This window comes from Marmota flaviventris, chromosome 1 (genome assembly GCF_047511675.1).
Source record: "Marmota flaviventris isolate mMarFla1 chromosome 1, mMarFla1.hap1, whole genome shotgun sequence".
Taxonomy (NCBI): Eukaryota; Metazoa; Chordata; class Mammalia; order Rodentia; family Sciuridae; genus Marmota; species Marmota flaviventris.
In genome coordinates, this window is record NC_092498.1 from 86,686,839 (window position 1) to 86,714,362 (window position 27,524).

The 27,524-nt window shown below is 32.1% G+C and overlaps 1 protein-coding gene across 3 annotated transcripts in view; it reads left to right on the forward strand.

Annotated features, from left to right (window-relative positions):
• Tax1bp1 (Tax1 binding protein 1) overlaps positions 1–27,524 on the forward strand; it is a 69,936-nt gene that overhangs the window by 36,990 nt on the left and 5,422 nt on the right. For 2 of the 3 annotated variants that reach the window (XM_071613922.1, XM_027939615.3), the window contains 9 exons: positions 1,613–1,798; positions 5,706–5,930; positions 6,552–6,698; positions 7,184–7,307; positions 7,784–7,887; positions 11,834–11,959; positions 14,621–14,692; positions 17,885–18,059; positions 18,419–18,561. In XM_071613922.1, the coding sequence (XP_071470023.1) occupies positions 1,613–1,798; positions 5,706–5,930; positions 6,552–6,698; positions 7,184–7,307; positions 7,784–7,887; positions 11,834–11,959; positions 14,621–14,692; positions 17,885–18,059; positions 18,419–18,561 (1,302 nt within the window). The remainder of the gene's footprint in view (positions 1–1,612; positions 1,799–5,705; positions 5,931–6,551; positions 6,699–7,183; positions 7,308–7,783; positions 7,888–11,833; positions 11,960–14,620; positions 14,693–17,884; positions 18,060–18,418; positions 18,562–27,524) is intronic. The other variant, XM_027939616.2, reaches the window with a different exon arrangement.

Below are 27,524 nucleotides of genomic sequence, written 5' to 3' on the forward strand. Positions count from 1 at the left end.
GATTTGTAACAAATTACCCAATAGGCTGTGGGTCAGGAAGTTAGAAGCAACATTATTGAATAGTTCTGAAAGTCAGGATGTTACAGATGTTGCTGTCAGGTTGGCTTGTTTGACACCGAGGATCTGCTTCCATGATGTAGAATGAAATCTGTATTTCATTCTACAGAGTGAAATGCAAGAAATAATTTATTTTTTTGTGGTACACTTAACTCATTTATTTTTTTCTGGTACACTTAACTTTTGGCAAGAGGCCCCTCAGTTCTAAGTGACCTCTCCAGAGGTTGCTTGAATGTCCTTACAAAAGGTAGCCAAGTTCCCTCAGTTGAGTAATCCAAGAAGGGGGAGGAAGCAAGGAGGAAGTCACTAACTATCACAATGTGTATTGCTCCTAAAAGTTAGTGTTTAGGGAATTAGCTTGCTGGTATTTTAGATACTTAGCAGGTACTGTATAATAAGTCAAAAAGTTTTAATGATAGTCAGATACTTGTTTATTAGAATTTATATAACCAAGTGTTTTTGTATTTTAAGAACTTGTATACCTTAGGGAGAGTATTAATTCATTTCACTGATAATCATATTTTATGGTTTGGCCTTTGAAATAATCTTCAGAGATTGTCATTTTACAGAAATATCCTCACTGCTTATGAATCTTCACTTTATGAAGATTTTTCTTTTTTAGGCATTCCTGTGATGTTAGTATAGTTAGCTTAATTGTCAATATTGTAGGTGTTAATCAAGACTTTAGCTAATAAGCATTTCTGAAAGCAAGTTTTGGATGAGGAATTTTAAGAACATTCTTAATTGTTAGCTTCATGTTAAGTCACATTTATGAGCTGATGATTGTGAAAATTAAAGAGTTTTAAAGGTGGTATTGCAAAGGTGTAGACTATTGACTCCTTCAGGGAACCAGGAGTCACATTTGATCCTATGAACAGGAATTACTCCTTTAAATTCAGAAACATTTAAATAGTGAAATGCAAGAAATAATTTCTTTCTGGAACACTTAACCAAGATAATCTTGCTTGTGGACAGTATGTATCCATACTCAGTATAGTTCCCATTACTGAATTTGATTTGTACATCTGTTATGAGAAAATCAGCATCAAAGTTCATGGAAGAATTAGCATAGTTGCATCGATAAGGAAATATGGTTTTAGATACATGGGAAGTAAATGACATAAGGGCTTTTTACATGTAAAACATTGAATTGCTTCAAAATGTTGTTTTTGAAAATACCCTTTCTAGCTTTCAGAATTTGGTCATGTCTTCATATTGTATGTCTTCATAGCATTTTCCAAAAAGAATAAAAAAATCCATTTACATTAGGAAAAAAATGCTAAAATCATTAAATCAAAGGAAAAGTCTTTGGAGATAATGTAGTTAGACCTTATAATTAATGTCTATGGAAAATAACTTTGGAAAAACCATGTTCTGCTTTTAATATGTTCTTATATTCTTAGGTAATCATTTGGTAGAACATGGGTTTCCTGACTCCTACTCTCTTCCTTCAGTTATTTTCAAATTAGAGATAAATAATGACATTTTAAACTTTGACTAACTTCAGTTATGTAACTGGATAGAATATTCTTGACATTTCCAAACACTGTTAAAGGTGCATTTGAAGAATACAGAAATAGAAAATACCAAGCTTGTATCAGAGGTCCAGACTTTAAAGAATTTAGATGGAAACAAAGAAAGTATGATTACTCATTTCAAAGAAGAGATTGGCAGACTGCAGTTGTGTTTGGCTGAAAAGGAAAATCTGCAAAGGGCTTTCCTGCTTACAACCTCAAATAAAGTAAGTAGTTTTGCAACATGTATTTGAACTTATAAAACATATCTCTATTAAATATATGCAATATTACCATTTTATTATTTTTAAAATTTTTAATTCTCCCAAACTAATTCTTTTTAACATGTTTAAAATTGCAGAGAAGTTGAAAGAACAAAGCAGTGAATAGCTATGTACCTTAAAATTCTTTGCTCACCTTTGTTTTATCTCCCCTATTTAGATGCTTTTTTTCTGGACATTTGCAAGTTAATTGTAGGCATTACTGTTCTTATGAACAAGTACACCATTATCACTCTCAAGATTTAACATTCATATGATAATATTCATTCTTGGGTATGCTTAGTTCATATTTAATTGATCCAAATAAATCTATGAGTAGCCAGAGATTACACATTAGTTTATTATTTTTAATTTGTTTTAATCTGAAACATTGTCTCTACACTTTTTTATGGTTTCTATAGAATAGCATTCCTATACTGTTTTAATCTAGAATAGTGTCCCTATACTTTTTATGTATTTCTCTCTTTTTCTTATCCCCTCCCCTCCACTATTTTGCAATGCTAGGGATTGAACCCAGGACCTTATGCATACTAGACAAGGGCTCTACTAATGAGCTACACCCCTAGCCCAACATATATTTTTGAAGAAGTCAGGCTAATTTGAAAGAATGTTATATAATCTTAATTTGTCTATTGTTTCCTCATGACTAGATTTCATATCAGTCTTTTTTTTTGGCGGGGGGGGGGGCAAGGAAAGACATGATGTTTTATATATCTTACTGCTTTTATATTAAGAGCCATATAAATGTAATTATGTTCTATTCTTGATGTTGGGTTTGGTAATTAATTTAGTTTTGTCTTCCTGACATTATTGAGGTGTTTTCCCTTCTCCTCCTCCTCTTTGTGATTATTAAGCAATCATGGCATAATACTTCATGATTATGTGAACATCCTGTCCTCTAATAGCCTTTTACCCAATGGTTTTATTAGTCCTTTGATGAGTCTTACTTACCTCAGCTTTGAGATTAATGGTTACAACATGATGATTTTAAAGATTCTGTCATTCCTTCTACATTTAGTAGTAGCTACTATTTTATGAGGTTACTGTTATCCTTTCCCCTTCCTTTATGTTACTATGAACTTATTATTTTACATTATCATCATTATTTTTTTTCAGTTCACAGTTGTCTCTATTTAGCTGGTGAACCTTTTCAAGTGCTTTTGTGTCCTTTCTTTTTTAAATCCCTAGTGGTGCTGGGGACTGAACCTAAGGCCTAGTGAATGGTAATCGAGTATGCTACCACTGAGCTATATACCTAACCCATTTTACTTTTATTTAATTTGAGACAGGTTCTTGATAAGTTGTCCAGGCTGGCCTTGAACTTCAGATCCTTCTGCCTCAGCCTCCCAAATAACTGGGATTATTGGCACATGCTACTGTATGCACCTGGCTGTTGTTTCCTTTTAATATGCCTTTATCAAGCTTTGTATGCATTTTTGGGGGGGGGGTACTGGGGGATTGAACTCAGGGGCTTTCAACTACTGAGCCACATCCCCAGCACTATTTTGTATTTTATTTAGAGACAGGGATTCACTGAGTTGCGTAGTGCCTCACCATTGCTGAGGCTGACTTGGAATTTGCAATCCTCCTGTCTCAGCCTCCTGAGCCTCTGGGATTACAGGTGTGTGCCACCAGGCCTGGCTTTTGTATACTTTTTTAAAATTATGCACCTGTGTTTTCCATGTTCAGGTTATGCCTCAGACCCATTGTTACCATTTTAGGGGACTATGGCTTTTTTCATTTCCAGTAGATACTTCAAATCATTATTAATATATCTAACCCCAAAATAGTACTTTAGGATTCTTCTTTACTTTCCTCCATTTCATATTTATATATATTTTCTCCTAGTGTGAGAACTTTTTGTTTTTGAGACCTTATATTTTTCATGTGTTTATATATCATGAGGTTCAGAATTTCTATGTCATTGCCGCTTTCAACAGTAAGTCCACTAAAAAAAATTAAAGTTTTTTTTCCAGCTCTTGAGTTTATTTCTCTAGGGATGTTCATAATGCCATGTTCAAAAGTTGATGTACTTTTAAAAAAAGTTTTATGTTATAAATTTGTAATACAGTTCAAGCTTTTTTTTAGTATTTAAGATTTATGTTTCTCTTTTTTGAATATATAAAGTAGTTACATTATTGGAAAGTAAAAAAATGATATAAAAATTTACTCATTTTAAACTCTTCTGTATTCTTTTTACCTATACCCACAGGTAAACATTTTTATTAGTTTCTAAGTTAATCCTCCTTATGTTTCTTTTTGGAAAAATAAGCTTATGTGTGCATGTGCACAGTACACATACTCATTTTTCTTCATTTTCTTGGGAAAAAAAAGAATACTACTTGGATGTACCTTGTTTCTTCTCACTGAAAAATGTAAATTGTCATTCATTATTTATCAGAGATCTTCCTCATTTTTTTCAATTGCTGCATAATACTCCACATATAGATTTATCTTAATTTACTTATTACGTTTTATGGGTATTAAGTTGGTTTAAGTATTTTGCTACAAATTATATTAAGGCATATTTATTGTTACACCTGAAATGTTAGAAGTGTATGACATTTGGGGCTGGAATTGTGACTCAGTGGTAGAGCATTAGTCTAGCCTGTGTAAGACACTGGGTTCGATCTTCAGCACCACATAAAAATAAGTAAATAAAGGTGTTGTTCATCTACAACTAAAATAATAATAATAAATAAAGCTAAACAAAAAACAAAAGAAGTGTATGACATTTAAAGTCAATAGTTAAACCCCAGGTTGCTCTTTTAATCCAGCAGATTTCAAATGCAAATACAGTTTAAGTATCAAATGTATAGATAAATTTAAGTATCACATGTATAAATATTGGTTTGTGGCCTTTTGAACATATTTTGACTTCGTAGTAGAAGCTTGAGATTTCTGTGAAGGGTATTTGATTTTTGAAGTTGAATAAGATGCTAAAATATCTCATATAAGTATAAAAATATATTTACATTTTAACTCAGAATACATATAGTGTTTAATATTTAAAAATATTTATAGAATATGTGGATATCTTGCACTATGAGTATACATGTAGATCTTTCTTATTATAATAGCTGCATCATATTCCTACTTTCATTTAATGGTTGTATAAGTATGTAATTGATACAGGTTGTTTACTATCATTAGCTTTTATAAACAGACTGAGATAAGCATCCTTATGTAGATATCTAGGTACAGGTCTAAATCTGCCAAGTCAGTATGATTGCAAGTTCAAGGTCAGTGTCACCAACTTAATGAGAACCTGTCTCAAAATATAAATTAAGAGCTGGGGATGTAGGTCAGTGGCAAAGCATACCTGGGTTCAATCCACAATACCAAAACAAACAAACAAACAAATAAATATATGTTGATATAGAATGGTAGATTAATATTTTGGTTGTCTTTTAAGTTAGAAAGTAGGAAATACCTTTAACTAAAATTTTTGGTATTAGAAAGTCTTTTAAATTATTTTATTGTAATCACAGAAAGTGTGTGTCAGTAGTTCAAGCTGGAGAGATTTGGGGGACATTTGAGTCTTGGGCACTTTCATTTAAGTCTTCAATTTAGACAGAACTTTAAGCACTGGATATGCCACTTGATGGCTGTATTTCAGTTTCTTTATGTGTGAAATAGTAGTGGTCATACCATGTCTATGGTTACTAGGTAGGAAATCTAAATGTTACACATTTTAAATTTTTTACAGACATACTTCATCTATGTCATGTGTAGAAAAGCAATATTTAATTTAAAACTTTGGATATCTTGAAGGTATAAAATTGTTGTGCTTTTTTTTTTTTTTTTTACTTGAATGGTTTAATCACAGCAATAATTATCTGCTTTTCTTCAGGAAGATTCATTTTCTTTAAAGGAGCAGCTTCGTAAAGCAGAGGAACAGGTTCAGGCAACTCGACAAGAAGTTGTCTTTCTGGCTAAAGAACTTAGTGATGCAGTAAATGTGCGAGATAAAACAATGGCAGATCTACATACTGCACGCTTGGAAAATGAGAAAGTGAAGAAGCAGTTAGCTGATGCACTGGCAGAACTTAAACTAAATGCTGTGAAAAAAGATCAGGTAAAGCAAGTCAACTTTGAATTAATAACCATAAACTCATGAAAAGAATAAATTATAATAAAATAAGTCAGATCAGATTTCTGACCAGAGAATTTTAAGTTTCCATTCATTCTGTTTAGTTATTGTAACTTCTTGGGTTGAAATTAATGTGTCAAGAAAATCTTCTGTAAGCACAATTCCTTATTTTTAGTAAAAGTTGTTCTGTTATTAAATATTTTTGATATCAGGTATATATTGCTTTGTTTGGAATTTCTTGTTTACTAGTTATATAAAATAGCTTATGGTACAGAGTTACGAAAAATTGTGCTGTGAATGGATAATTATGAATGTAATTCACTCCACTATTGTCATGTATGTAAGAAATTAAAAAAATAGCATATGGTTACTTAAGAGAATAATAATTATTCCTCAGGAAGTAGATTATTTGTAGTTTTTAAATGAACCTTAGTCAAAACATATAAATCTAGATTTGTTAGGAGAATTGTTGTGGCACTATAGCCTAAACCCCAGAACAAAAAAAAAAAAAGCCAGAAAGACATAAGTAAAAAGGAAGTTGGATTTACTATTACAAAATGAAGTATCAGGTTTTTATCTTAGTGGCAATATTTGTTTGTTTCTTAGGACAAGACTGATACATTGGAACATGAACTGAGAAGAGAAGTTGAAGATTTGAAACTCCGTCTCCAGATGGCTGCAGATCATTATAAAGAAAAATTTAAGGAATGTCAGAGGCTCCAAAAACAAATAAACAAACTTTCAGACCAATCAGTAAGTACCATTGAATTCATATGAAAGTGGTACCATAGTCGTCTTATACTCTGTGATATAGATAATATTTTCCTGGTCTTCCGATTGAAATCTGAAAGCAGAAAAAGGAGCAAGGAATGCATGCAGTAAAATAGGAAGGCTTTGTGAAAAAAGTTACAGTTTAAGTATCAAATGTATAGATTATTTAAGTATCACATGTATAAATATTGGTTTGTGGCCTTTTGAACATATTTTGACTTCGTAGTAGAAGCTTGAGATTTCTGTGAATGATTAGTTTTGGTAAATTCACAAGAAAAAGCAATGTGTTTTTCTTTTGCAACATTTGGATTGTAGATGATGTATAACTTTAGTATTTGTTTGGCTTTTAAAACAAGGATAGCTTTATGGATGTATAGGATTTCTTTTTTATTATTTACATATTTACTTAAAAAGTCTAACAAAATCAATGACTTGATTTAATAGTTTATTGTTAATATCCTGAATAGGCCAATAACAATGTGTTCACAAAGAAAGTTGGGAATCAGCAGAAAGTGAATGATGCTTCAATAAACACAGACCCAGCCACTTCTGTGTCTGCTGTAGATGTAAAGCTGCCACTATCTTCTGCAGGTAAAAATCTTTTAGATTTTTTTGTGTAGAGTGTCCTACCTTAAAAAGTATTAATATGACCAGGCGTGTGGTATTGGAACATGTTTACTTAATAAAAGAGTTAGCAGGTGGTAATGAAGGACTGGAAGAATGACTTAAAAATGTATTCTTCAGAGTATATTTTTTTCTTATCCTGTTTACTCAGTTATCTAGGGAGAACAATTTTTGTGCCATTTTGGAACTACTTTTAGCAAATTATTAAAAAGCAAAAAGAACGGTGCATTCATTATTGAAAGTGAACTTGGTTCTGACATTTTAAAATTCTCATTCTCATTTAGAATTTATTTTTCTTTGTTTATTTAGGATATAAATAAATGTTTCTGTCCTTCAGTATTCCATTTTTACACTTTACAATTGACTCTTAAGTTTTTCTGAGCAAGAAAATAATATAAGGGGCAAAATACTTTTTAATGATCTTATTTTCTGTCTTATTACAGCAGAGACAGATTTTGACTTGCTCTCGAAAGGTAAAGTCTGTGAAATGACCAAAGAAATTGCTGACAAAACAGAAAAGTATAATAAATGTAAACAACTCTTGCAGGTAAGTTAACTTTTTGAGTGAAAGAAAGATTTATCAAATGTTAAATGGTTTAGCTCACCTTTATTAAGTTTTATTGATTTTTTTTTTTTTCCAGCCCCATATACTGTTTCACTTTTGCCTTTGGGATGATGAAAGGAGGTGCTTTGTATACTTGTTCATAAAGGCCATTGTGTAAAATCATTATCCCCAAATTAGTATTTTCTGTTCATATGTACTAAAATGTCCTTGTTTGGATAATGAACAAGTAATTAGTTGAGGTTGGAAATTTCTCCCTGTCTTTTTGTAATAGTATATGGAAAATATTTGAATTTTATAATAAAGGGAAATACTCTTTTTTAAAGTTTATTGTAAAAGGAAAAAGAAATTTAACATATCTCAAAAGTGACCCAGTGGACACATGGCAAAAGGGAATATTAACCAAATTGATTATTTTAAATATCATCATTCAGACTTTAAAGTTTTGCATGCAGGTACTATTCATACCTGGAGTATTTGAAGGATGAAGGAAATTGCTCCTCAGTTGTTTTGTGTTTGCATATGTGATTTTTGTGTCTTAATTTGTGTATTTGTATTTCTGAGTCTGGGAAAAGAAAGGAAATTCTATAGAGCTACAGACAGAAAAGCATAGATTAGCTCAGTGTTACTGGAATAATTTAAAACTTAAAAACATTATTAAAATCTTTAGCAGACTTTAAACTGGACTTTTTTTTTTTTTTTTCTTTTTTGTGGTGGTGGGAATCAAACCTAGGGCCTCACTTACGTTAAGCAAGTATTCTACTGTTGATCTATACCCACAGCAGACTCCTTCTGTAAAAGAGCTAATTAGCAGTATTAATAACATTGTAGTATAATGCATTACTCACATGTTTATAGTAATGCTGATGCAATGAAATCTACTGCACTTCAAGTCCTATAAAGGTATAGCATTTACAGTTATGTACTGTGCATAACAGTTGATAATAAATGACTGTTACTGATTAATGTATTTGTTTTACTAATACTATTATTTTAGAGTGTATACCTTCTGTTCATTTTAAAAAAAAAGACCTAAAAACTTTAAAATAGTGTGCCATGTTAACCAGCAACAGCTTCACAATCTCACATGTACTTCATCTTTCCATTGCATCATATTCTTTTGTGCTTCATTTAGTCTCATTTTGTTTCATTTATTGTGGCCCCTAAGTGTACAAAATTCACTACTTATATATTGTCAGTAAGAGGCCATGTTTAGTGATTGACTTGGAAACAAATAAAAGTAAAGACTGTGAAGGTAAAAAGTCAATGATCACTATCAGGCATGTTCTGTTCCACTGAAAATATGATCTTCAAGAACAAGAACAGAAAGACGGAGCTGTTATAGGATCCACTTTATTGAAGGCAGCAAGATAATTCAAGAAGAGTATATATCAATTAAAAATTTCTAGAGATTTGAATTGAAGACCAAATATAGAAGCTTATCTGATTCCACACCATGATGATCACAACCAGCAAAAAGTTTATGTATGATGTTGAAAGAAAAGGCTATATTCAGCTTATGAAGTTAAATTTGCTGCTAGCTCATTATTCATTACATAATGTAAAAGTAAGTGGTGAGTTTGCAAAGCACACCACGTGCTGATGTGAAGGTAGCTGAAGAATTTTAGAAAATTCAAAATAAGCTGATTGTGGAGAAAAATTACTTGCCACAGCAAATCTTCAATATGAATGAAACCTGTTTCCACAACCACAAAGTCTCCTATCTAATGAGGAAGCATTTCTCAGGATATATGCCCATCATTAAGCAATGTGTGACTATAATTATTTGTAAGGGACTAAACTATCTTTAAGGATGAAACAATTCTGAATGAGTATTTAAAATTTTTTATTATATACCAATATTATTAAAAGAAGATATTATGTTTCTTCAAGTAAGACTTTCTGAAGGAACATCTAAAAATCTGTTTATTTATTTATTTTTGGTACTGGGGATTGAACTCAGGGGCACTTGACCACTGACCCACATCCCCTGGCCTATTTTGTATTTTCTTTAGAGACACGGTCTCACTGAGTTGCTTAGTGCCTCACCATTGCTGAGGCTGGCTTCAAACCCACCATCCTCCTGTCTCAGCCTCCCGAGCAGTTGGCATTACAGGTGTGCACCACCGCACTGGGCTTAACTTTTTTGAGGTACACTTTTTAAACCAATGAAGTACACATATATATGAAGTGTGCCATTTGATCAGTTTTGACCTACACGGTCCAGAAAATATCACTATATTGTCAAGATAATGAACATTTCCATTACTCCCCAATTTTTTTGTGCCTGTTTGCAACTTGGCTCTTTCTTCTATCTTCATTTTTCAGGAAAACATTTGCCTATTTTCTGCCACTATTGACTAACCTAAATTTTTTGTATGTCTTTATAAAATGGTGTCATTATAGTATGTTCTCTTTTCCTATCCCTTTCAGCACAAATTATTTTTGAGAATTGTCCATATTATTGTTATATTGTTAGCTTATTCATGCCATTTCATTCCTGAGGTAGTATCCCATTTTATATATGTATTATAATTTGTTTATACATTACAAGTGGTTGGGCATTTGGGGTTTTTAATTGTTATGAGTAAAGTTGTTATGAACATTTGTAGATAAGGTTTTTTGTGACCGTAACAGTTTTTTGCTTCTTGTGGGTAAATATCCAGGAGTGAAATGCCTAGGTGATAAGGTAGGCAACACATTGGTTAACTGTATGAGAAATTACCAGATTATTTTGCATAGTACTTTTGTACCATTTACATAGCCAGACTAATGAACGTGTCATGATAATATCATTGTGGTTTGAATTTGCATTTCCATGATGAATTAATGCTGAGCTTCATTTCTTATGCTTGTCAGCTGTGTACCCTTCCCACCCTCCTTCGGTGATTGTTTAGATCTTTTTTCTACTTTAAAAATTGTGTTGTTCATCTTGTGTTGTACTTGTTCTTTATTCTAGATACAGTTTCTTTCTCTGCCATTTGTGGTGCATATTTTCTCCCAATCTGCCTTTTCATTTCTTTAATGGTGTTTTTAGAAAAGCAAAATTTTAATGATGGTTTATTAATCATTCCTTTATATTTTGTTATTTTAAAAAATATTTGTTTAATCCAAAGTAATAAAGATTTTCTCCTATGTTATCTTCCATAAGATTTTTGTTTTTGTGGTGCCAGGTATTGAACACACAACTGAAAGCCTGCTAGGCGAGTTCTCTATTACACTTCCAGCCCATCTAGAAGTTTTAGAGTCAGGTTTTGCATTTAATTCTGTGAACCATAGTTGATTTAGTATTATTTGTTTTTCAAAGGTATTTCTTTCTCCATTGAATTACTCAAAAGTATACTTTTAAACTTCACCTTGAACAAAAACATTGAAAATGAAATGGTCATATATTGCCTTTTTTGTCATGATTTCTAACTCCTTCCATAAGATGTTTTGGGTTATAAGAAAAAGCAATTGTATGAATACATGATTTCCCTCCATCCTTTTGTAAAGTCATAACTATTGTGAAGTATCATGTCACTGCAAATAAAAAGAACAGAGATGGTAAAAAGTATCTCCCTGATCCTGATCCCGAGATATGAGCTGTTAATAATGAAATTTATATTTTTCTATACAATATTGGCATAGATATCACATATAATTATATAAAACAAAAGTAAGAATGGATTATATTGTACTATTTTTGCAACATGCTATTCAGTGTAATTTGACATTTTTGTCTGCTTGAACATCTGCCTTTTAAATATATTTATACTGTTCCATTTATGGATATAAAATGATTAATCTATTGATAGACATTTAGTCCTTTTATGTTTATGCTGTTACAGCAGTGTTATGAAAAATATTAGTACACATTTAAGTATGTTTGTGTATATGTTTACTTTATATGGATTTAAAATCTTTTGATAATTATACTAATTTTACTTAGGATGAGAAAACTAAATGCAGTAAATATGCTGATGAACTTGCAAAAATGGAGCTGAAATGGAAAGAACAAATGAAAATTGTTGAAAATGTAAAACTTGAACTAGCTGAAGTAGAGGACAATTATAAAGTAAGTTTAGCACTTGTATACAAACCTAAAGCATAGAACTTATTGTACCACCTGATGCTTTTGAAAATGTATTTTCTGTCATTTTCATCAACCTAATACACATTTTTAATATGGATAATTGAGGTATTTTTCTTCTATAAATGAAAATGGTGTGTATTTAGTTTCATTGAATGTAGATCATTCATTGTGAACTGATAAAAATGAATATTCGTATTAATTGGTATTATGGCTTTAGTTCACTGAGAAAAATGAATATTCGTATTAATTGGTATTATGGCTTTAGTTCTGTGGATTCAGATAGCTATTAAAAATTTATATTTTGGGCTGGGGTTGTGGCTCAGTGATAGAGCACTTGCCTAGAGTGTATAAGGCACTGGGTTCAATCCTCTGTATACACCTACATTGAAGAGAAATTTTTTTAAAAAATTATCTTTTAATTGTGCTTATTTTAAAGATTAAAAGCAATCATTTCAATATTCTCCTGCTTGCTTTTTTTTGGCAGGGGCTACGGGGATTGAACCCAGGGACACTTTACCATTGAGCCACATCCTCAGCCCTTTTTATATTTTTTATTTTGGGATAGGGTCTCACTAAGTTGCTAGGGCTGGCTTTGAACTTGTGATCCTCCTGCCTCAGCCCGCTGAGTTGCTGGGATTATAGGTGTGTGCCACCATGCCTGGCTTTTTTTTTTTTAAACAAACATGTATGTTAAATTATTTGGGGGCCTCAATGGGTTTTATGTTATAATAATGTATCATCAGTAATTCTTAAAAATTTTAAATTTATTTTAATTTAGAATTTTAAAAATTATTTCCCAGTTGTCTTATTGTGATCCTAAATGAAGTTCTGCAAGGTAAATCATAAAATCTTAATTAAAATTATTTTTTGCCATTGTAACATAAGTGAGCAAAAAAATTCAAATGATAAATCATATCTATAAGAAGATTAGTAAAAAATATTATTGGGCTGTCTAGCTAATTACTAAGTAGTAAAGTATTAGCTTTCTCGGGAATAGAGTGCAATATGATATATTTTACAATATACATGTATGGCCTGGGGATGTGGCTCAGTGACTTTCCTGGCATGCAGTCTAAGTGATTAAGTTCTGCTGTATCATAGCTACTTTTATCTGTATCTAATTTTTAAATTACAGTTATTTAAAGTTTCCTTTGTGGAAGCTGAAGAGAGCTAATTTTACTGGTGAACCTTCTATTCTTAAAATGATATTTCATGAATCATTGTTGTTTCCGAGATTCTGGTGGATATTGTCTTCAGTGACTACAACTTCTGTTGTTATTTGTAAAGTGTGAATACTGAATATATTAAAATTTTTTGCATGTTGATGAGAAAAAATGGTTTGCTAAATATTTATTGAAACCTATTTAATGCCCTTCACTTTTGATACAAACGTGGACTGAGTAGGTAAGGTAAAATGTGATAAAAGCTTCACGTGAGTGATGTTTCAAATACCCTGGGGTTGTTTCCAATCACATATTTAGTAGGAAGATATTATGGAGAAACTAGATCTTTGAAAGACGGAACTGAAAGAGAGAAGTGAAGTTAGGAAAAGGAAGAAAAATTGTTCTAAACAGACAGAAAGTATTATACAGGTTTGGAGGTCAGATGTAGATAGCAGAGCTGGGGAACTAAAGCATTTGGACTCTTATTAATTGGAAACTGTTGAGCAATAAGGCTTTTAATATCTATATTTGAATGAAAGCTTGAAGCCAGATTTTGGAAGGCCTAAAATGGAATTTGGTGCTGGTTTCTGTTTAGAATTTTTTAGGCTAAAAGGGACCCAACTAGAGTAGGTCCTTTCTGAAAATAATTTGGTAGCACTAAAGATGGTTTACATATTGGAACATATAAACAGTTTAAAGGTGAGGGAATCAGGGAGAAATATTCTTCAAATGAATCGATAAAGGCCACCTCCTTTGAAAATACCTTCCCTGATCTAGTGCCATTGAATAGGATATAAGTCTAGTAAAGAACGTATTAAAATGCATCTTTAGGGAAGAACTCTTGATGAGTAGATTTATTTGATTTTGCATCTGTTAATACTTATCCTGTATAGGTGGTCAGTGGGTGGTGGATGAAGGAATGAATGACAGGGAATAAAAGCACCGGGAATGGAGGAAGAGGAGGAGGAAGTATTCTAACCATCAATGTTCTCTGATTTTGATGGTATCTTGTTAACAAATGTAGGAAAGAAGGCTTGGGACATTTTGTCTTTACAGTGAGGGAAGGGCAGCAATGTGCATGTATCCAGTCATCTATTTAAAAAGCAGATGTGGAACTTAATAGAGAAATGGTATACCAGTCAGTATTTGTGGATATTTTCAAGGCATGGAAAAAAGTGACTTTTCACAGAGATGCCAAAGAAACTTTGAAGAATACTCGTATGTGTGATTGAGAAGAAAAAGTAGACACAAAGGGCATGGAGAATGATAGTATTGAAAGAGTTTTACATAAACCAAAGGAATAGTTTTAAGAATAAGAGGAATTTATTGATAACAATTCAGAGAAGCCAAAGAGTAAGCATTGAAGAAAATACATGGATTTGATAATATAAATTGTTTTGATAGAATCATATGAATTAGATCTCAAATTGTAAGGAGGGAATATAAATGATGAAAAAAATTAATTTATTTCTTTATTTAGCTTCAGTTGGCAGAAAAAGACAAAGAAATAAGTGGTCTGACTTCACATTTGGAAAACCTCTCCAGAGAGAAGGTATTAAGCAATGTGCTTTTTAAAAAACAACAGAAAAACTTTATGTATTTACTTTAGAATATGAGAAAAATGCACGTGTTAAAAGTTATTAGTTTAGTCTTTGTTATCTATTTTGTGTTTAACAATGAATAAATTTTACAATATTCAAATATAAGAATATGTTGAAATTTAAAAAATTTTTGTATGCTTATCTGGTTTTCTTTTGTAATAGGAAATGCTTGTGAAGTTGTAAAATTACTTAACTGCATTAGCTGACATTCAAACAGAGCTATACGTACAGTTGTAAAGGTGGTGTAGTATAGCATTTGTCATTGTGGTACTTTGGTATGTGTCCCCATCTCTTTTCAGAGCTCTGCAAAGATACAATTTTTCATAATAATACTATAGCATTACTTGGATTTTCCCCCCATAGTGTTAACATGTATACTGTTGGTATGAAAGCAATGGTGGAAAAATTGTTTGTTGTTATTAAGTTAGTAGCAACAAATCATGGTAGTAGTTGTATTCATTTTAACCCTGTACTTAACCCTGTATATAAAAAAAGGGGAAAGAGCTATTGAAACATGGATCTATAGAATGTAGCAAAGTGATCATAATTAGTTGACTGTATAAATGAAAACAGCTCTTTTTAAAAACAAAATAATTTGTAATTTTACTAAGGCTTAAATTCAAATTATGTGTGCTATTTTGTTGATATGGTGTTACTTCATTGAACTGGGATGGTTTTGAGTCACTGGAGTGGAATAAATGGGTTCCTAATTTGACCCTCACAAGTTTTTGCATAAAAAATATCCTTACATTATTTATAGCAGAAGAAACTATGGCTTAGTAAAGAGAAAAGTGACTTGACCGACTCTCACAACACTCAAGTAGTTTGTACATTCTTCTTAACTCACACATTGTCTACTAGGAACTTTTTTTTTTTTTTTTTTTGTCTACTAGGAACTTTTTCGTTCCCTCACTACTTATAGGTCTTCACTCCAATGTCATTTTTTTCCTGATTGTTCTGTGTACAAGTTGGAACCCACTACTCCACCAGTATGCTCTGTGCCTTTATTCTTTTTCCATCTCTGCAGGATTTATCACCATTTAACAGATCCTGTATTTTACTTTGTTTATTGTTTATCTTCCTTTTTCTAGAATGTAAGTTTTATAAGTCAGAAAGTTTTGTCAGTTATTCATAAATCCCAAATGCTAGTAGATATTGAGTAAATGAGCAAATAAAAGGACTCATTATAGTTTATTTTACCTAATAGTTCCCTAGTATTTCTATAGTATAATTTGTTTATAAAAACTAGTTTTTAGTAGTGTAAAATCAATCTCTGTGTGTGTGTGTTGCAGGGGATTGGGGATGGTGTTACTGGGGATTGAACCTACAGCTGCACATGATAGGCAAGAGCTAATCCAGTGAGCTACATTGCACTTATTTACCATTTTTGTATCTTCATATTACTTCAAATAATTGGCATAAATCCTTCTTAGAAATTTGAAAAGGGAAAAATTATAAAGCAAAAGCAACATAGTAAATAATGGAAAAATTTTTTTCATGGAAAATTGTTTACTATTACCAGAGAAAATTTTAAAATGTTCTTTAATATTAGTGTTTTTGCATATTGACAAACCAGATTAGGGATATTTCTTGAGTCATATATTCTGCTTTTTAAATATGGGCTGTTTGGACTGGAGATTAGCTCAGTTGTAGACAGAATTGTATGTATGTGTATATACATATACATGGGCAGGTTGTTCAGAACATTTGTATTTCCATGTACATTTTATAATCATCTATTTATATAGACTCTTACTAGGATTTTGATTGGGATTGCATTGAATTGGGGGGATATTAATAGTGTAAAAATACTATTTTCCAGCCTGTGAACTTGGTATCTCTCTCCATTTATGCTCTTTAATTTCTCTCAGCATTGCTTTTTTGTTTTTAGTATATAGGCTTTGTTTATCTTTTGTTAAGATAAAATACTTAGGAATAAATCTTACCTACCGATTCTGCTCTAAGTAAAATTGGTTAAAATTTCATTTTGTAATTATTTGTTGCTGATACATGGAAACAGTTCATTTTGTATATTAACTTTGTATACTGTGACCTTGCTTTAATTTATTCATTCTCCTAGTTATTGTAGATGTGATAGGATTTTTCTACATACATGATTATGTCATGTGAATAAAGACAGTTTTACTTTATTTTTAGTCTTCCTGCCTTAATCTGAAATTAATTCACTGGTTATTTTGAATAGAGGCTGTGAGAGCAGATATCCTTGCCTTGTATTTGATCTTCAGTAGGCTCATTTAATTTTTCACTATTAAGTTTTACTTTAAAAAAATTTTACACTAGGTTGCTGAGATTTCTTTAAAAAGCACGAATCTGTATTAAATTTGTAAAATATTTCTTCAGCATGATTTGTCCCCTTTATTCTTTTTTTTTATTAGATGTTTTTATGGACACAGTACCTTCATTTTATTTCCATATGGTGCTGAGGATCAAACCCAGTGCCTCACATGTGCTAGGCTCTCCCACTGCGCCACAACCCCAGACCCCTTTTATTCTTTTAACATAGTGAATTATATTTATTGATTTTTTTTTTTTTTTTGGATGTTAAACTGACTTCACATTCTCATTTAGTCATAGTGTTTGTTTTTTAATATTATTGATTTTTATTTGCTAATAAGAAGTTCAGGGTTTTTCCATTAATACTTTTAGGATGAAGTCAGTCATTTTTTTTCCCCCTTGATGTCTTTGTTTGGTTTTCATAGTAGAATAATACTGGCTTTGTTAAAAAGTTGGGACATGTTTCTTATACTTTAAAAGAGTTAACAAAACAAGAAAAAAAAATGAATTGCTTCCCTAGGGAATTCAATCAAATGTTTATAATTCTGTATTAAGACTTTAAAATATTGTTAATACCTTTGAGTAGTAAGAGATTAATAATTAGTTTCCTTAAATTAGTTCTATAACAAGGCACTTTTCAGCACAAATAAATTTGAAAATACATTGAGTTTTGTCTTGCTGTCTGATTTTGTTAAATTTGGAAGGGGCATTTATGAGAAGTCTTTCCAGTTGCATATCTGAAACATAATAGGGAAGTAATTTTATTGTTATTTCAGCTAAATGTTTAATGTTGCCCTTATAAATGTTTGATTGCTTTTCTTATTTATCTTTGTTTTTGCTAATTTTAGGAACTTAAAAGGAATTTAGAAAATCAAACAGAAAAGAAAATGGAAGTCCATAGTTCCCAACAGACCTCACAGTGTCTCAACACATGCTTAGAGCAAAATGGGCACGTTCATGTACTGCCAAATGTACAACCAGTTCTGCAGTATGGTAATCCGTATGCAACACAGGAAACAAGAGGTTATTATTTTTGGCTTGGGGTTAGCTGAATCTGGATTTTTTTTTTCCCTTATATTTTCATGAGATTAGAGAACTCCTGGCACAATTTACTTTAACGGAAACATTTGTATAATTGGCAGTTTTAATGTTTAACACTGTTAAGGGCATCATCCAGAAATGATGTACCATGCTTATTACGTATAATTCAATTTCTAAAATCACTTGGGTTAAAAATGAAAACATTTGTTTTTTTTGATGTAACAGTATGTTTTTTTTATATCCTGTTTATCAAATCTATACATAGAGATGCTAATTGTAGTAAATAGTTTCATCCTACCCTTCTAAAATATGTATTTTTTTCTTTTCCAAAATTATCACAGATGGAGCAGATGGTGCTTTTTATCCAGATGAAATTCAAAGGCCACCTGTAAGAGTCCCTTCTTGGGAAGACAATGTTGTCTGTAGCCAGCCTTCTCGAAACCTTAGTCGGCCTGATGGTTTAGAAGACCCAGAGGACAGCAAAGTAAGTTGAATTTCCATTGTCTGAATTTGTCCCCTTTTTTGGTCTTATGTAGAGAGTTGAAGGTATGTGCATGTGTGAAAAAAAGTATATGCTAGGGTTTGCATAATTTTTGGAAAAATCTTGCTTGTATTGAAATTCAAAAAATAAACTAATATTCTTCAGACTTTAGGATTTATATTCTAAAGTCAAAGATTAAGATCAGAGAATGGTCTGAGACTATTGTAGTTACCAATATCTAAGTCTTTTGTTGTTGTTTTGGATAATGATGATTGAATCAGGGGTATTTAACCAATGAGGCTGGCTGTGAACTTGAGATCCTCCTGCCTCAGCTGCTGGGATTACAGGCTTGTTCTACCAAGGAAGCTGGGCCAGATAGTTGAATCTTAATTATCATTAAGTGACTTACTACATTCTTTGTATTATAGATGTACTAGGCTGGAAGAAACAGTTATTATGATGCATACTGAAGCATAATATTGCACTTTTTATATCATACTGGAAATTTTTAAGGTAGAATCCTCATTAAAACTTCAGCCAGAAAAAGAGAGTAGTGTAGGTATCATGTAGTAATTTTCTTTTTCAGAGAAATAACTTTTTAGATATCTTTATTTATGTAGCATTTCTGATTTTATGGCATCAATATTGATAATAATGGAATGAGTTGTGTAGAATGTCGTTTTTTAAAATATATATTTAAGAAATTATTTTCACCTTTTGAGAAATAGCTTTATTTTCAAAGCTGCTTTACTTTGGAAAGTATGTTCTTTTCTTCATAGCTCTTTTTGGATTTCCTGTGTATTAAGATCAGTTTAAAAGAAATGCTTTTTATGCTCTTTGCAAGTACAGTGGTATCATGACCTGTTTCTCATTTAGTCTAGTTTGCTGCATTTAATTGCTATTAACCTTTGCAGAAACTGATCAGTGTTCAGACAGGCATGATTTTAGCCCTGGTGCTCAACACCCATAATGGAGAAAAATGTATTTCTCTCTCCTGCCTTTTGGCCTCCTATGTCCATTACTGGGAATAATTAGGGAAACTGTCAGAACTTTTGTAGCCTATTTAAGGTCTAGAGTATCATCTTACTGCTTTTTCACACCTTTACTTCACATTTTGCATATTTAATCTAATCATCTTTGGCACAGATGTTACATGTGACAAGCCCTTCTCTTCCGTAGTCATCTGCTTCAGTTTAATTAGCAGAATGTTCTTTCTGATCTGTGTGCTTTGCCCTCCTGCAAACCCATGAGAAGCAGTGTTAGAGGCTTGTGCTCATTTGCTGACATACTTAGATTTGGTAATGAAATAGAAGGACTCTTAATATGCATACCCAGAGTAATTGTATTTTGCAATCAGAGTTTTCTCATTAAAGAACAATTTTATGCATATTCAAAACTTTTAAAATTTCTTGTTATTACACAACAAAAATCACTGGCAAGTGAAGTGTTTTAGTAAGAATATGAAAGCAAATTTGAATTGACCTGTTCCTTCTATTTCTTTCCCCTGGGAGTGATTAACAGCCACAGGCCCCAGTGAGCACCTTTGAATTAGTGTTGAGGTGGCCTACGTCAATGCCTATGCCTGCTATCTTTCTTCCCTTCTGTACCAGAATCTGTAGTCAACACTCAGATCAAAAGCTTTTTATGACTCCCATTTTCCTAATAATTGCAGTAACTATAGCATCATAATTATTATGGTGGTGGCAGTAAACATTTCTGTACTGTTTGTCAGCTAATGCTAAACTTTATATATAGTAGCACATTTGTTATTCATAGCAGTCCTAAAAGGGTGGAAACTATCACTATTTTATGGTAGAGGAAAACTGAGAGAAGATTAAATAGCCCCAAACCACACAACTGGTGAAGGGAGGAGACAGGATTCGAACCTCCTCAGTTTGGCTGTGAAGCTGTGTATCAAATAAGATTATGCCAGACATTACCATACTTTTTCAATTCAAGGCAACCTTAAGATCTCAGTAATTTTATTTTTTCCACAGCAACCCCTGAGCCAAACAAAACACCTAACAGATATTTATCTCCTAACAAATTTAGTATTCATTTGGAAAAGTAGCGTGCGCGCGCACACACTAAATTTTTCTTTTGATTCTTTTAATTTTTATTTATTCTTAAATAACTGTGGTTACTAATGGCATGTGTGTAACTATTGGCTACCGTATAACTTCTCAAGCCTTGGAATCACATGGGACAAGCCACTCTTATTTCCTGTTTCACATTGTTATTTATTTATTTATTTTTAACATGGCACTTGATTTATATCACAGCACCTGACAAAGACTTTGCTTCTCAAAGCCAGGATGTCACTAAAAGCAATGTAGTACTGTCTGAAGTTGAAACTGAGTGGTCTTGAACGGTTATTTATATGTTATCTGACAAATGTTGAGTATTTCTGCATATTTAATATCCCTAAGAAATTAAAATTATATCACAGATTCCCTCTGATTTTCCTTTGGTACCCCCTTAGTACCTTCATAGCCTACTTTTTGGGACCCTGGGCCTAAATTATTACAACTCAGAAAATGGGGTTTGCAGAGTAGCAGTAGTGGTATCTCCTAGGAGTTTGCTGGAAATGCAGAATCTTCTACGCTGCTCCTGAAGTTAGTATCAGACTGCATATAACAACATCCTTAGGTAATTATTATATGCTCAGTAAAATTTGGGATGCACAGATCCAAACTGTCTCCTTTCATTAGAAAAGCCTGTTTTGTTTTCTCTTCTTTAATGCCCATTTTCTTTGCTACTTGTTTTCATGCCTTTCTTGTTTCCTTCTACCTTCATTCTCACTCCACCCCACTAATTAAAAAAAAAAAAAAAAAGAAAGAAAAAGAAAGAAAGAAACATAAGGCTCACACATTTTATTAATGTGAGGTTTGTTTGCAGCTTTCCACATGAGTCTTTCACAGTGAACCCCCAAACTGAAGATACTTTTGATATATATTTATTTGTGGCATGTTTTTAGCATTTATTCTCAGGAAGGCCTGTGATTCACAAAGGGTCTGTGATTTCAAAATTATTAAAAATCACAGCTTGAAAGAATCAAGGCCTCTTTTTTATTTTTCATGGAACATTGTTTGAGTTTACTTTACTCAAATTTTGCCATTTTCACATATTTTAAAAATTATATTTTAGTGTTTTCTGTTTATGAATTAGTATGTAATTATAGTCAACTCATTTTTATTAGTGCCACAAGAGTTCAATGGGAAAAGAATAATCTTTGCTATGAATGGTGTCGGGAAAATTATATCCCTGCCTCACACATATACAAAGATTAACTCAAATTGGAGGGCCTAAATGTGAGAGCTAAAACTCCCAAGATTTATTTCTCTCTATATATTTTTTGTTTGGATTAGGCAATGGTTTCCTAGATATGACACAAAAAAAGCATAGGCAACATAGGAAGAAAAAAATAGATAATATACATTATAAAATGTTTTGAATTAATTCTATGCTGTTCGTTTAATTTGGGGGATACTGGGGATTTAACCCAGGGGCCCTCTACCACTAAGCTACATCCTTAGCCCTTTTTTTTTTATTTTGAAACAAGGTCTTGCTAAGTTGTCCAGAGTGTCCTTGAACTTGTGATTCTCCTGCCTCAGTTTCCCAAGTTGCTGGGATTATAGGGATGTGCCACTGTACCCTTTTTACATATACAGTTATTTCTACCTGGTAATATGTATCTAGTTGGTATCTCCTAATGCTAAATTTTACCTTTTCCATAACTATGTAGTGTCTTTGATATAGTAGGGGCTATTTAAACGTTTGAGATCAGTGATTTTAGTTAAAGAAATGCTTTTGTTTCTTTTTTTCCTAGTAAACTATTTAAAATTCAGGTAATCTTAGAAAAGGTGACAACTTTATTGAGAGATAATTCACATACTTTATAGTTTACCACGTAAAACATATAATTCAGTAGTAGTCAAATGACTCTGCAACTGTCATCTCCTCCCACACACAGCTTGTAACCATTAGCAGTCAACTCTCCCTTCTATTCTTTTATTCTCCCAGCTGAGGAAACTTGTAGTCTGCTTTACTTTTTAAATAGATGTGCCTATTTTGGATATTCAGTTATATAAATCAAATCATATTATTTGTGGTCTTTTGGGTCACTTAGTATGTTTTCAAAGTTACCCATTTTTAGTATGCATTCATGTTTATCATGAAGAACATACGTGGTTCCTTTTTATTGCTGAGTTCAGTCATGTTTTCAGTATACATATATTGTATATTCATTTGTTGATGGACATTTAGATTATTTTCACTTTTTGGCTGTTGTGAAATAGTGCTGTTCAGAACATTTGTGTACAAAGTTTTATTTGAATACCTTTTTACTTTTGGGAAAGTGAATTGCTAGGTCAGTTTTAATGGTAATTGTTGGTAAAATTCCTTAAGAGTAAAATTGCTGGGTCGTGTGTTAACTGTTTATTTAATCTTTTGAAGAACTGCCTAATTGTTTTCCACAGTGGCTATATGATTTTACATCAGTATAAGGGTTCCAATAAGAGGGTTCCAATTCTCAACATCCTTGTTATACTTGTTATTGTGATTGTCTTTGGAGGGGGGCAAGGGTTGGGGAGCAGTGCTGGGGATTAAACCCAGGGCCTCAGGCATGCTAGGCAAGTCCTCTACTACTGATCCACATCCCTAGTCCTTGTCTTTTTAATTATAACCCATTATAGTAGGTGTATAGTGGTACATCCTTGTGATTTTGATTTGCGTTTCCCTTATGCCTAATGATGGTAAGCATCTTTTCATTTGCTTTTGTATGTTCTCTGGAGAAATGTCTGTTGAAATTCTTTGGAAGTTTCTAAATCGGGTCCATTATTATATATATGATTTGCAAATATTTCCTCCCAATCTGTGCATTGTCTTTACTTTCTTGATTTTACCTTTATAGCACTGAAGTTTAAGTTGAAGTCGAATTTATCTGTTTGCTTTGTTTATATCTAAGAAATTTTTGCCTCTTAAGATTTTTCATTTTTACTCCTATGTTTTCTTCTAAGGATTATAATTTTTAGCTCTTTAAATTTGGACTTTGGTCCACTCTGAGTTAATTTTGAATGTGGAGAAAAGTAACAGTTTGAAATCTAATGGGGATCTTGGAAAATTATTTGCTGATTTTTAAATTACTTTTAAAGTTATCAAGTGTTAACAGTTCAGTGTTATTCCTTCATTGACTGATATATTATTCTGGTAAAGCTTAAACAATAACATCTCATAAAAGGAGAAATATTGATTATTTTTATTTATTTAATATTATATTTTATTTTATTATTAATGATAATAAAAATTTTGAGAGGTCAAGATATAATGTTCTCTTAATTAAATGTTACCCAGAAATTTTATTGATACTTCCTTTTCTCTTATGTAATGTCTTCAGCCTTAGTAAATGTATACATTTTTAAAGAATGAATGCTTTTGAATTAGAATAATAATTACTGAGTTAAAAAGTTTTATGAAGTAGTGAGACTTTCTCCCTTGACATTTATTAATTCCTGCATGTACTTAAAATATTTCAATTAATAATTCCTAGTAAAAGTAGACTCATGACACAGTTTAGAAATACTGAATAGTTATAGTCCCATAGTCTGGATACTGGTAATTCAGGTGGTGTGACTTAGTTGTTAACCTCTGGATGTATATTGCTAAAATTTAATCGTGGCCTTTTTAAAAATTGAAGTAGAATACATATAATATTTGCCATCTCAACCTTGTAGGTGTACAGTTCTATATGTTATATACATTCACATGGTCACGCAGCTAATCTCCAGAAACTTGGCATCTTGAAAAACTGAAACTTCATACCCTTTAAAAAAAAGTTTTATTAAGTAGTGAGACATCCACTTTACCCTACCCCAACCCCTAGCACCCTTCTTTGATTTCTTTGAATCTGACTACTCGAGGTACCTGATGTAAATGGAATCATACAGTTACTTGTCTTTTTGTGACTGGTTTATTTCACTTAGCACAGTGTCTTCAAGGGTCATCCATATTGTAAATATGTTTGAAATTTCTTTCCTTTCAGTAAGGCTGAATAATATTCCATTATGTAGAATTGTTACATGCATCCATCAATAGACATTTGAGAGTTGTTCATGTCTTTTGGCTATTGAGAATAATGGTGCTTTGAATGTGGGTATGCAAATACCTATTCAAGTCCCTGCTTTTAATTCTTTTGACTGTATATTCAGAAGTGAAATTCCTGGATAATATGGTAATGCTGGTTTTAGTTTTTTGAGGAGTCGCTATATACTGTGATCTAATCTTTTTTTTTTTTTTTTAGTTCAGAAGGTTAACCCATTGTAAGACTATTTCTAATGTCCAACATCATTATATACTTTATATAAGAAAAATGTTTTCATATAGAGTATATTTGAAGCATCTAATAAGAACCATGTAATGAGAAGTTTGGGGGTTTCAAATAGGTTTCAGTTTACAATAGCTTGTTTCCTCTGCCTAAAAATCAACTTGTAATAGAAATAGTATTATATTGATGAGTCTAAAGGCAATTTAAAGGGTTTGGAACTTTTTTTTTAAGGTTTTAAAATACTACTAATAAAAGTGTTGGTTTTTCAAGAAAGTTCTTAATTTGAAATTGTTCATAAATAGATTTCAATATGATATTCCCAATAATTTGCTTATAAGAGTATTTTAACAGATTATTTTTAAAATTACAAGATTATTTTACTAGCTACAGATAAATCTGATATTAATCCTTTCAAATTTGTAACTTTCAGTGCTGACTTTTGGTGGAAATCTTTGCAAAATAGAGTACTTGCTGTGTAATTTTGTGTTCTCTCAAAGAATATTATAATCTTGATTTTAAAAATTAACATTAAACAATGTCATGATCTTTAAAGATGTATAGTAAAGCTATGTGATCCAATGTTGAAATACCATTGGATGCTTAGAGTTGTTCTTCTTTTCTCTTTTCACTGAAGCTGTTTTTTTGTTGCTAATAGAGGACCTGCTTTAATAGCCTTACTTCCCAATCTGATTTGCTATTTTTAATCTATGTGGTTTGGGAAATGAATTAACAAAGCTTGATGAGTAGAATAAGATAAGTCTATTCTTGGGCCAAGATTTAATTAATCATTTATTTTTAGTTCTTTTATTCTAATTTGTTATACATGACAGTAAAATTCATTTTGACACATAACACATAAACAGTATAATTTCTCATTCTTCTGGTTGTACATGCTATAGAATCACACCAGTCGTGTACTCATGTATGTACATAGGGTAATGATGTCTGATTCATTCCTTCCAGCCCCCACACTCCTCCCCTCTGTCTGATCCAAAGTACCTCTGTTTTTCCCTAGCCTTGCCCTCCCTTATAATGAATTAGCATCCAAATATCAGAGAAAACATTTGACCTTTGGTTTTTGGGGATCAGCTTATTTTGCTTAGCATGATATTCTCCAGTTCCATTCATTTACTGGCAAATATCATAATTTCATTCTTCTTAAAGGCTGAGTAGTATTCCATTGTGTATATATACCACATTTTCTTTTCTTTTTTCTTTTTTTTTTACATCTTTTTCATTTTATTTTACTGTTTTTTTTAAATTTATATGTGACAGCAGAATGCATTACAATTCTTATTATACATATAGAGCCCAATTTTTCATATCTCTCGTTGTATACAAAGTATAGTCACACCAATTCGTGTCTTCATACATGTACTTTGGATAATAATGATCATCATGTTCCAGCATCATTTCTAACCCCGTGCCCCCTCTCTTCCCCTCAAACCCCTCTCCCCTCTCTACAGTTTGTCTATTCCTCCCATGCTCCCTCTCCCTATCCCATTATGAATCAGCCTCCTTATATCAAAGAAAACATTCAGCATTTGATTATTTGGGATTGACTAACTTCACTTAGCATTATTTTCTCTAACTCCATCCATTTACCTGCAAATGCCATGATTTTATTCTCTTCTATTGCTGAGTAATATTCCATTGTATATATATGCCACATTTTTTTTTATCCATTCATCTATTGAAGGGCATTTAGGTTGGTTCCACAGTTTAGCTATTGTGAATTGTGCTGCTATAAACATTGATTGGCTGTGTCCCTGTAGTATGCTGCTTTTAAGTCCTTTGGGTATTGATCAAGGAGAGGGATAGCTGGGTCAAATGGTGGTTCCATTCCCAATTTTCCAAGAAATCTCCATACTGCTTTCCATATTGGTTGCACCAATTTGCAGTTCCACCAGCAGTGTATGAGTGTAATACCACATTTTCTTCATCAATTCATCTGTTGAATGACACCTAGATTGGATCCATAGTTTAGCTATTGTGAGTTGAGCTGCTACAAACGTAGATGTGGCTGCATCACTGCAGTATGCTGATTTTAAGACCTTTGGGTATAAATCAAGGATTGGGATAATTGGTTCAAATGATAGTTCCATTCCAAGTTTTCTGAGGAATCTCTATACTGCTTTCCATATTGGTTGCACCAATTTGCAGTCCCACCAACAATGTATGAGAGTAAATTTCTCCTCACATCCTTGCCAATATATATTGTTACTTGTATTCTTGATAATTCCCATTCTGACTGGAGTGAGATGAAATTTCAGTGTAGTTTTAGTTTGCATTTCTGTAAATGCTAGAGGTGTTGAACCTTTTTTCATATATTTGTTCACAGATTGTATTTCTTCTTCTGTGAAGTGTCTGTTCAGTTCCATAGTCCATTTACTGATTGGGTTATTTGCTTTGTTTGCTGTTAAGTTTTTTGAGTTCTTTGTCTATCTTGGAGATTAATGCTGTATCTGAGGTGCGTGTGATAAAATTTTCTCTCATTCTGTAGGCTCTCTCTTTGTTATTGATTCCTTTGCTGAGAAGAAGCTTTTTAGCTTGAATCCATCCCATTTATTGATTCTTGATTTTACTTCTTGGACTTTGGGAGTCTTGCTAAGGAAGTCAGATCCTAGGCTACTTTTTCTTCTAT